The sequence below is a fragment of the Bos javanicus genome, chromosome 11 (genome assembly GCF_032452875.1).
Source record: "Bos javanicus breed banteng chromosome 11, ARS-OSU_banteng_1.0, whole genome shotgun sequence".
NCBI lineage: Eukaryota > Metazoa > Chordata > Mammalia > Artiodactyla > Bovidae > Bos > Bos javanicus.
The window spans coordinates 500,874-513,031 of record NC_083878.1 but is presented as its reverse complement, the minus strand read 5'-3'; the positions used below and the strand labels follow the sequence as shown (position 1 = coordinate 513,031).

Here is a 12,158-nt window from a genome sequence, read left to right as displayed (position 1 = left end):
TCTGTATTTACAGCTGCTCCCCATCACTCACATTGCCTCCTGAGCACCGCCTCCTATCAGATCAGTGGCGGCATGGTAAATATAATATGCTTGAATCATCCCCAAAGCATCCCCACCCAACCCAGTCCCCACCCCAGTCCATGGAAACATTATCTTCCCCAAAACTGGTCCCTGGGACCAAAAAGACTGGGGACCGCTGCTCTGTGACACAGGAATTCCAGGTAGCTGTTCCCACAGTAGACAACAGGATGGTTTGTTCCTTTCCCTGCTCCCATTTACTTCCTATTTAGACCATTTCTGTCTAATAAGAAGTTTAGCTCAGTGCTACCCAACATGCATGTGCTGTTTACATAGCAAGTTTAGAAACTGGACTTCACATCCACGTGTATGTGAAGTCCTTTTATATGCTTCTGTAGAAATGGAACAAAAATTTTGCAAGTCGTAGGACAATTTAAACAGATCATGAATAACCCATATGACCTAGTGTGTTCTCTGATACTCACATGCTGTATATCATGGCTTTTCTGTGTCTCTGATAAATGAGAAAGGCCAGCTTAGCGTAGTTCACCTTCCATCTCAGTGCACCGATTCCATCTTAGTAAGTTTTAGACGGTCGTTTCCCTCACAGCAGGAGCCATTGCTGGTGTTTATCTCTAAATGAGGTGCCAAGCTTTCTCCTTGGCCTCCAAGGTTCTGGTTCATATTTCCTTAAGGTAGTCATCTCCTCTGGATTTCCCTTAACGGTATTATTCTGAGCCATCTAAGCAGCTCCTCCCGCACATCTCCGAGGCCCCCGCTTCACCTTCTTCCGTCTCCACCACGAGCTGCGCTGCCAGTGGCATCTTTGGGATTGTGCATTGGTGTGACTTTCATGTTGAGACCTTGACACTAGACCTTTCCTTTGGGCTCTCCCTCTCACTGGTTCATCGCACACCGAGGCTCTCCATTTGTCTTTTCTTTTTATCCGTATTATTCTCTTTTCTGAACAAAGATTATGTTGTGTAATTTTTTCTGTTTCCAGTGCCCTTCACAGGTTTGTGTCTAGTCAATAATAACAATGACATAGGAATTAAATACTTGATTCTATAAATACCACCTTTTGTAATATGTTCACTCATCCATCTTTTTAAAAATATGTATAATTTTAATTATAATTGTATTTATTTAAAGTGTACATGATGATTTGACATACAGGTTCGTAGTGAAAGGATGCCTACAGTCAAGCCTGTTCATCCCTCTTTCATTCTCACAAAAGCAGACGACACATGGGTTTTCAAATTAGATAGCACATCGCTAGTCAAGACATTTGTCCAGCTATTCAAAGTTAAAAATTACAGGGGCTTAAAAATAAAAACATAATTGGTTGCCCAAGTGTATAGCTTAATACATTTTTAATATAAGCACACTCATGTAACCAGCACCCAGGTAGCAGACCAAAAGCTGGAACATCACTAGCTCCCTAAGAACCATCTTGTTTTCCTCCCAAATCATGACCCTACTCTCCCAAAGCTACTGCCCTACTGATGTCTGTAACTGTAGGTTACTAGTGTTGGTTTTCAAAACCTGATCCCTCAAAACATCATACCTCCTTTCGGAGGGCTCTGTAGTGTCCCAGTCCCCCAGTTTGGAGCATGTTAAGAACAGCAGTGCCGTGTGTCTGTTGGTGACACTGGATTCATTTCTGTCAACTGTGTCTTCCAGGAATGGGAATTGGTGGATCTTGGGATATGCTTATATTCAGCTTCTGTAGATTCACCGGCCTTTTAATAATTTTGTCAACTTTTTTTTCTTTTATTTCAGAGCTCTTCCAGTGTTAGTGGATTCAGATGAGGTAAAGTATTTTTGCTTATGTCTTGGAGCTATTATTTTCACAAAGTAGAAATGAATCTCATAAATTCTGAAAGTTACTATTTTGTATGATTACAAGTTAAGCAGATCGAGAGACTGCATCGAGTTATGGGTAAAGTTTTGAGGAACTGGATCCTCATTTAAAACAGGAGCAAGATACTAACATGTAATAATAATATTAATATATAATAAATGCTTACTGGTATAAGAGGAGGGAAGAATTATTCTATGAAGTTTTGAGTCTGAATTTTTAACATCTTAAGATGTAAGAGTTTAGAAGACTTCAAGATGGCAGTTTGTCTGAATTAATCCCTGATAGATATTTTCCAGCAGTAAATAGAGTTTCTAACTGGTTTACATTTACAAAGTAGGGAATGTGAACAGACGATGTGGGTTTGGGGAGGTTTTGGGGGGATTAGTTGTGGGTCACCAGCACATCCCCACTGGCGCTCTGCTTTACATATGGTAGTGTGTATGTTTCCTTACTCTCTCCACATGCCCCCACCTTCTCCTTCTCCCACTCTGCCCACCCCTGTGTCCATAGGTCTATTCTCTGTCTGTGGGGTTTGACCATAGTAGGGTGGGAACTTCTAGGAAGGCTGCTGTATGCACACACCTTGCTAGGAAACCATTTCGCTCGCCCTGTTTGCAGGGTCAAGTAGCAGTAAAGACGCAGACACAGAAAACAGACTTGTGGACACAGCGGGGAGAGGAGAGGGCGAGGAGAGGGTGGGAGGGATTGAGAGAGCAGCAGGGAAACAGACATTACCGTATGCAAAGTAGGTAGCCGTGGGGATCTGCTGTACAGCACAAGGAGTTCAACTCGCTGCTCTGTTGACAACCCAGAGTGGGGATGGAGCGGGGGCGTGGGAGGGAGGGGACGTGTGTATACCTGTGGTGAATTCGTGTTGATGTACGGCAGAAACCAACACAACATTGTAAAGCAGCTATCTTCCAATAAAGTCAATAATTAACGTCCCCCCCAAAAAACCTTTGGACTCCTTAGGATTTATAACTACAGACGTGTATACCATGGAATTACTCTTAAAGGGGCATTTATAGTGTTCATTTCATAAATGATTGATTTCTAATTGAAAAAATACTTAAACTGGTTAAGTCAGACAAATAACCTGGATAATTATACTCCATAAGTAGAAGTCTGGACTATATGGTTTTTATTTTTTATGTCTAATATTTCTATGTATATTGTGGCATGGAAGGCACAAAATTGTGACTACTTTATAGAGACTCTATAGAGAATTGTGTTAGGTCTTAGAAGAAGCATCAACATTTTAACGAATATCTACCCCTCCCCTTTTTCTAAAGGAAATTATGACCAGATCTGAAATGGCAGAAAAAATGTTCTCTTCCGAAAAAATAATGTGATGGAACCCAAGAATGATGAAGGACTTCCTCAAGACTAAAAGAGAACTTTGTTTTGATATAGTGCAACAAGTTTTTATTGCATCATCTCGGAAATCTATGTGTGAAAATTAAGAATTCAGATGGTAGGAGGGTTCTGTGGCCCTTTTTAATCTGACCCCTGAGTGCCAGTTTCATGTCCATTACATTGCCTACTTGGCAATGATCTGAGAGAAGTATTATAATAAAGATAGGTTCCCAGCTACCCTTAGCTGATGGGTGGCAGACATGTGGATTTGGGCATGTGGGTTCTCTCTTTTTTTTTTTCTGAAAAATATGACAATTTAAAATAACTTACTTACATCAACGTTCCTTTTCTTTTGCTGAGCTTCAAAACAGTGATATGATTCTTCTGAGATGTGGTTAAATCAGTGTCTCCATCTATTGGGCTTATAGTTATACGTTGCAATAATAATTCTCTTAGACTTTCATGCTGAAGTGATTTGGTAATACTGAGTTGGCTAGAAAGTTCATTTGTTCCGTGAGAGGTTACAGGAAAACCTGAACGAACTTTTTGGCCAACCCAGTAAGTAAAACTCGATTAATGTTGGAACATAAGGGTGTATATATGGGTAGTCTTACTCTGGGTGTGCTTGTGTGTGTGTGCACAGGTCTGTGCACAGGCCTTGTGTGCAGCTCACACCATGCACATCAAATCGTTGATCTTCTCTGAGCTCAGGGGAGCACAGTTCATAGAGAGAGCGGTCCCTTCTGAAAGTCTGCTCTGCTTGTCCCTCTCTTAGGCCGGGTGTGTATGTGCTGCTGCTGAATCCGCCTGGGACAGGTGGGGTCACCCGGCCACGTGGTTCCACCGGAGCACTTCTTCCCTAGCAAGTGGGGACGCTCATTACCAGTGAGCCTTGAGGAAACTAGAACCTTCTATATCATCCTAGCATATTTGGTTTCGTAATAATACGTGTATTTAACTGCATAGTAAGTATATCACTATTAATCTTGTAATTAATTTTTTAACCTTAAACCATGTTTTATACATTATTTTGTTATATATGTAATGTGTGATTTGAAAATTAAAAAAAAATTTTTTAATGCAGAGCATGCTAAACTTGAAAAATCATTGGTTACAGTGTGACAGAAACGGTAGCTGTTTTGCTGCTTTCCTGACCAAAGATACAGGGCTAGTGGATGTTTAGAATAGGAATTAAAGGTAGAATCTTCTGTGTCTTTCTCTGAAGGAGTTCTAACCTTTGGAGTTGAGGATGACTTCAGAGTTTTTGGTGAAGAAGCATCAGGGTCTTAACCAGTACAAACACTTGAATTATAACCTTCCTTTTTTTTTCTTTCCCATAGTAAGCCACAGAACGAAATGGTTTCTTTGAAAAGGCTACCTTTTGAATTGCTTTCTCATTTGCTCATTTCATAGGGCTTAGTTAAAAAATAAAAAAGGTTTCTAGTAGTAATGACTCTTTAAAGATACTTTCAGCTGTATTTTCAGTAGTGAATATTGGACCCTGTTGTACTGAGAAAGGCGTGGCTTTCATCATGCTTTAGCTTTTGGACATCCTTCCCAAGAAAAGATTGTCTAACAGTGTGGGTTCCCTTCCTCATTTCCATTTCTGCCACAGGAATGGACTCCACCTGAGGTGTTCCCACGTGAGGTGTTCCCAGCCTTTATGTCCATTTTGACCGTGGTGTATATGTGGCCCTCAGCCCAGTTGTTTCAGAGCTGGAGGTGACCATTTCCTTTTTGTTCCTAACGTTTGTATCTGATACCACTCCCCAGATTTTGAAGCAGATTGATCCCCAACTCATATGGCTCCAGTTGAATTTTGAAGTGCAGAATCCTGGTTTTCCAGCTGCAGAGGTAGTGGAGTGTGAGTAGGGAGTCAGTGGGAGTGTGCAGTGATGCGTGTTAACACCTCTGATGTAACCTTGATAGTGTTGATGAAAACACTTCTTTCTGCAGCTGACAAGATAAATAATGCTGTGCCTGCATAGCCCAGCTACGTACCAAAATGCGGACTTTTCTCATCATCACAGAAAGCAGAATTTTCTCCTGATAACCTCATCAGAAATGTTTTCCGAAGGACGCATACTGTGTCTGTCGTCCTCGGTGGTCAGTGTGTTGTCTACTGAAGACTCTCAGCCTGAATCAGATATTCCTATAGAGGGCCTTCTTGGCCCCCTCATGTGCCCAGGAGGGGGCGCCCCAGAACTGTAGCCTTAGTGCTTATGAAGGACCCCCGGGGAGAAGTCACACCCAGGAACACTGTCACAGCTCATCACCATTGCTTCTGCACAAAGACTCCAGAAACTGGTGGTCAGGGTCTTCGAGGCGGCCACACCAATTTATTCTTAGGATGCCATCAGGATGGGTCTCCTTATGAGTGCAGGGATCTGAGGGTAAGAGTCCAGTTCTCTGTGTTTCTAGGCGAAATGCCTAAGTGTTCTTACTGTGCCATTTGTGTTAGATTTCTGTGATGTATGACGTTGGCTTAAAAGGGAATTTTCATGTTTTAAGTTAGAGGAATATTAGTATCTGCTTTAAAGGAAAGTTCATTTCAAATATAAGGAAAAATAGGTGAATGTGTGAATTTTTTGAGCCCAAGAGATAAGATGTGAAGAAAATATTTAAAATCTTCCATATGTCCTATAGAGAGCACTAGACCTCCCCACTCTAACACAGTGTATTTGCACTACTATAATGTGAAGAATGAGGATATAAAAGATGTACATGTGATTGCTTTTTATATCTTTTTTAAAAAAGGGGTTTGAGTCTGCTGCACTAGACTGTACATAACTGGTTTATGAGACGTGTTATACTAGCTTTATAAGCCCCTAGTGCTGGACTTGTGTCTTGGTATGATCAACAACACGCGATAAGCAATGCAAAACACCACGCCTTAAAGAAGGAAGTGTAACGTATTGGTTAAAGTACTAAAGAATGTATTTAAGTGACAAAAGGAGATTTAAGGACATGTGTATTATGACATAGGAGCTCAAGAAGAAACTTCTTTAGAACTAGGAAAACATGTATTTGGGAAGAAAATTTAGGGGCTAAAGTTGTATATTTTTTATTTAAGAAGTTAAGTTATTGTATAATTTGGAAGATGTTGCTTTGAATTTAGCACAAAACTATTTCAAAGATTTTTATTTGAAAAAAAGTGACGTATTTTTGTGCCTTAATATTTGTTCTGACTTAATAAAATGCTTTCTGAGCTTTTGGATGATTGGTTCTTGGTAATATCTGTGAGTACTGAAATTACTAAAACCTATAGGAAATGTAGACTCTGATAGATAGTACGATGTACACTTTTCGAAGGAGGAGGGGCGGCAACATGGGCCAGCGTTCAGCCTCGGTAGGACAAACGTGAATGAAAGGAGAAACTTTTAAAACTCAAATCGATACGCTTATGCTATTAAGTATTTGTAACAATTGTTTTGCTTTCAGTGTCTAAGGAAATGAGCACATCACTAGTGCCAGGCTCCTCTGTTCATGGGATTTCCCAGGCAAGAATACTGGAGTAGGTAGCCATTCCCTTCTCCAAAAGATCTTCCTGATCCAGGGATCAAACCCATGTCTCCCGTCTCCTGCACTGCAGGCAGATTCTTTATGGTCTGAGCCACCAGGGAAGCCTGGCTTCTGCATAAAAATGTTTAGTATAGCATTATTTAAAGTAGAGGAAAAAATAAGCAAACTAAACATCACATTAGAATGGTTAAGGAATTATAGTTTATTTAACCAGCTACTCTGCAACCATTACATTATGAAGACTATATAATAACATAGAAATGTACTTACAAGAGATATGGCACTTCCCTTATGGCAGTGGTTAAGAATCCGCCTGCCAATGCAAGGGACGTGAGTTTGATCCCTGGTCCAGGAAGACCCCACATGCCACGGAGCAACTAAGCCCACGCTCTGCAACTACTGAGCCCGTGAGCCGCGACGAGAGAAGCCACCACTGTGAGGAAGCCAGGCACCACAGCTGGAGAGTGGTCCTTGCTCACCACAGCTGGAGAATGCCCGTGCACAGCAACAAAGACCCAGCACAGCCAAAACATTTAAAAAAGACGATATAAAGTTACATGTGACTCATGTAAACAGCAGGTAGAGAAAAGACTGGCAACAGATCACAGGGGCGCTTAGAGTGTTGAGGTTCCGCTAGGCTGTAAGTAATTATTCAATTACATTTCAAGAGGCTAAGCCAAAAAGTCTGTGTCTCCTAACTTGTAGGATAGCTGCAGAGTGAGCAGGGCAACCCTGCTCCACACGATCCCTTGGGGGCCCAAGGTGTATTTTCATATTGTGGGCCTGCCATCTGCATTCAGCCAGCAGAAGGCGAGGGTTGCTCCAAATGGGGGTTTTGTAGGGCAAAGCCTGAAAGTGGTGCCCATCACTTAGTACATTTCATTAGCAAAACTTCAGTCACAAAGCCACACCAAACCACCAGGTGGGCTGGGAAACGACACGAGCAGAATGCCTGCCTGCTATTTTTCTTTGTAATGATTGATTTATGTTTTGTCTGTGATGGGTCCTTGTTGCTGTGTGGCCTCTTCTCGTTGCAGTGAGTGGGGGCCGCTCTCTGGCTGCAGCGCTTGGCTTTCTCACTGTGGCGGCTTCTCTTGTGGGGCACAAGCTCTAGGGCCTCCAGAGCAGACTTAATAGTTGTGGCTCACGGGTTTAGTTGCTTTGAGGCATGTGGGACCTTCCCGGATCAAGGATGGAACCTGTGTCTCCTGCATTGGCAGGCGGATTCTTTTTTACTGAGCCACCTGGGAAGCCCCGAATCATCACATATATGTATCAAAATGTAAATAAACATTCCACCTTTTGTGACCCAAAATGAAGGAAGGGAGAGGGAGGAAAGAAAGTGCCTAGTGCCCAGGCCTTCCCAAGACAGCTAAGGTTAGTGTTAACGGTGATTATACAGGTTACGGAGCTCAAACAGCTCAAACAGACTCCTCCGTACAAAATTCAAACACATTCTAAGGTTTATTTACATGTGTTAAAATGAAGTTACCCTGGGCTTCTCTGGTGGCTCATCGGTAAAGAATCTACCTGCCAGTGCAGGAGACCTGGGTTCAATCCCTCGTACAGGAAGCCCCGACATGCTGTGGAACAACTAAGCCCCTGTGCCACCGCTACTGAACCTGTGCACCAGAGCCCGGGAGCCACAACCCCCGAGCCCGCGCACCTGGGGCCTGCGCTTCACAACTAGAGAGCCCACCGCGATGAGAAGCCCGCGCGCCGCAGCCAGAAAGAGAGTAGCCCCCCGCTTGCCACAGTCGGAGGACAGCCGGCACAGCAATGAAGACCCAGCACAGTCAAAATTTTAAAACTTAAAAAAAATGACATTACCCAAGGCACGTCCTCTGCCCCTTCAATGATAGTGGATTGGCAGCTAAATTCCTAGTAACATAACCTGGTATGCTACTGAATTCAGATGTAAATAATTTTGACAACATTTCCTTTAAATCATTTTGGGAAAGTAATAAGCTGCCAGAGAAGCCTGGTGTGCTGCAGTCCCTGGGGTTGCAAAGAGTTGGACATGACTCAGCAGCTAAATAACAACAAAATAAGAAACTGCAATGCAAGTTTCTGTACAGGAACACTTTTAACCCTACCCAGCAGATGGTGCCAGACTATGTCTCAGAAGAGGTCTAACCTCAACATTTTTGGTCGCTAATTCTTGCCTTTAAAAAATTTGTAAATTCACTTTTACTTACCAAGTGCCAACTAAGAGGCAAAATGTTAGTTTTAAAAAATGTACACTGAGTACCACCATCACGGCAAAAAAAAAAAAAAAGGAGCCAAGAAACAAGCAAGCAAACCTCCCCCTAAACTAAAAACCCCTTCTTATTTTGGTATGTTTCTAGTCTCTTTCAGAATTAGAACTTGAAAGCTTGGAAGGGGCCTATGAGCATTTTACAGATGAGAAAATGAACAATTGACTCCAGGTCCCTCTGGCCAGATTTTGCTTTTTCTCAGCTCTGGATCCTCAGGGTCAGAGGGAGAGAAATGCTACAGGAGGGTTGAACTGTACATCAAAACTCAAAATATACTTTCTATGACTTGTTTATCCCTTGCTTCCTCATTTTATATTACTGTATTATCTTTCACTCTAGCCTCAAAATTCTTATCTCAACATAAACAGTCATAATTCTGATTCTCTGCTTCTTAATTTAATAAGTGGAGGCATTATACAGTCCAGAAAAGACAGTGTCTATTTTGTTTTGGTTTTTTAAATTTAAATTTATTTTTAATTGGATATTTTATTTTTAACACTACTGAACATACTGATAAAATATTCAATCCTTAAGTTTTAGTTTGCTTTTTTAAAAAAAGAAAATTAAGCATGAAGAAGCTGGACTTTTCACTAGGAAATTGCTTTTTAAATAATACATTTATGATTATAAAATGTATGTGTAGATTTCAAGTTCTGATAACGGGGAAGTACCTTTTGACTGCCCAGACATCAACTCTAGATACAATTAAAATAACTACGTTGAAGATATCAGAGAGAGATAGGAACAGGGACATACTGGAAATACTGTTGGATACAGGGGATCGCACTGGGTGCCTTTCCCGTATTTACGGCTTTTACACTCAGAGCAGGACACAGTGTGTGTCACATGGAGATCAAACCCAGTTATAAAACCTGAATTTTACTTGTTGAATTTGAAGATAGAAATTAGAAGAATCACAATAGCTAGAAAGGGAAAGGATTATTGAAAGAGAGAACCAAAGAAAGTAAGCACCACATTCTGTGCGTGCTGAGCTGTGCTTAGTCTCTCAGTCGTGTCTGATTCTTTGTGACCCCAGGGACTGCAACCTGTCAGGCTCCTCTGTCCACACGGATTCTCCAGGCAACATACTGGAATGGGTTGCCATGCCCTTCTCCAGGGGATCTTCCCAACCCAGGGATCATACCCAGGTCTCCTGCATTGCAGGCAGATTCTTTACCAACTGAGCCACCAGGGAAGCCCACATTCTGTGTATAAACTTCCCAAATCACTGGCTCGCTCTGAACTGTGTTTGTATCGTACAGACTCTAAGACCAAAGCACAGATGGCCAAGAGGCATACGAAAAGATGCTCAGCATTGCTGATCATCAGAGAAATACAAATCAAAACCACAATGAGATGTCACCTCACACCTGTCAGAATGGTTATCATCAAGCATACCACAAGTAAATGTTGGCAAGCGTTAGCACACTTGGCGGGGATGTAAATGGGTACAACCACCATAGAAAATAGTACGGCTGCTGCTGCTGCTGCTGAGTCGCTTCAGTCGTGTCCGACTCTGTGCGACCCCATAGACCGCAGCCCACCAGACTCCCCCGTCCCTGGGATTCTCCAGGCAAGAACACTGGAGCGAGTTGCCATTTCCTTCTCCGATGCATGAAAGTGAAAAGTGGAAGTGAAGCCGCTCAGTTGTGTCCGACTCTTAGCGACCCCTTGGACTGCAGCCCACCAGGCTCCTCCGTCCATGGGATTTTCCAGGCAAGAGTACTGGAGTGGGGTGCCATTGCCTTCTCCAAAATAGTATGGCAGTTCCTCAAAAAACTACAAATAGAACTGTTACATCACTCAGTCAATTCAGTCACTCAGTCGTGTCCAGCTCCTTGCGACCTCATGGACTGCAGCACGCCAGGCCTCTCTGTCCATCACCAACTCTTGGAGCTTGCTCAAACTCATGTCCATTGAGTTGGTGATGCCATCCAACCATCTCATCCTCCATCGTCCCCTTCTCCTCCTGCCTTCAATCTGTCATATGATCCAGCTATTCCACTCCTGGGTATATACAGGAAGAAAAGGAAAACAATAATTTTTAAAGATACGGGCACTCCAGTGTTCATTGCAGCATTATTTAGAATAGCCAAGATGTGGAAGCAACCTAAGGGCCTACCAACAGGTGAATGGACAGAGATGTGGTGCATGTATACAATAGGATATCACTCAGCCATAAAGAAGAATGAAGTCCTGCCAATTTTGCACTGTAGTGTGTATCTCCACCTGGATTTATCTAATTTTTTTTCCTCATGATTAGATTGAAGTTACACATTTTTGGCAAAAGAATGTCACAGAAGCCACACATGTTTGTGCCTCAGATCAGAGGGTACAGGACATTGCCTCATTGATCTACTGTAAATTAAAAATGTTCCCTTTCTAATATATGTAGATACTTGGGGGAAGATACTTTGAGACTATGCAAAATTCCTGTTTCTGCTTATATACTTACTCACTGATTTCAGCATTCATTGGTGGATCATGCCTGCAACAGTTATTACTGTAGTGCTCGAATGGTGCCTTTTCTATTTTTCACACTTTTTTTCTATATTTACTGATTGTAATTTTTCTATAAAGAAGAGTTGTTTCTCCTCCCTTTATTTTTATTCAGCTATGTATTTGGATCCCCCATGGACTCATAGATTTGGTTCCACTTCATGAAACAGAAACCCAACTACCAATGACTTAACCCAACAGGGGTTAATGTTTCTTAGATAACAAGACAGCTGTAAGAGCCCCAGTACTGTCATGTCTCAAAGAAATCATTAAGGAAGCAAGCTCCCTCCGCTTGCTTTTTTTAAAAAAGATTATTGAAGTACAGTTGATTTATAATGTGTTTAATTTCTGCTGTATAACAGTGTGACTCAGTTACACATACCTGTGCTCAGTCACTTCAGTCGTGTCTGACTCTCTGAGACCCCATGGACCATGGCCCACCAGGCCCCTCTGTCCATGGGATTCTCCATGCAAGAACACGGAGTGGGTTGCCATTTCCTTCTCCAGCGATAAAGTATGAAGTGAGTGAAGGGAGTGAAGTGAAGTCGTTCAGTCGTGTCTGACTCTTTGCGACCCCATGGACTGTAACCTACCAGGCTCCTCCATCCATGGGATTTACCAGGCAAGAGCAGTGGAGTGGG

The 12,158-nt window shown here is 42.3% G+C and overlaps 1 protein-coding gene across 5 annotated transcripts in view; it reads left to right on the top strand.

The window, feature by feature from the left end:
• Positions 1-6,458, top strand: part of TMEM87B (transmembrane protein 87B) — a 51,115-nt gene extending 44,657 nt beyond the window's left edge. For all 5 annotated transcript variants that reach the window (XM_061431420.1, XM_061431419.1, XM_061431423.1 and 2 more), the window contains exons 18-19: positions 1,801-1,831; positions 3,175-6,458. In XM_061431420.1, the coding sequence (XP_061287404.1) occupies positions 1,801-1,831; positions 3,175-3,234 (91 nt within the window). In that variant the 3' untranslated portion in view covers positions 3,235-6,458. The remainder of the gene's footprint in view (positions 1-1,800; positions 1,832-3,174) is intronic.
• Positions 6,459-12,158: the final 5,700 nt, after the last annotated feature.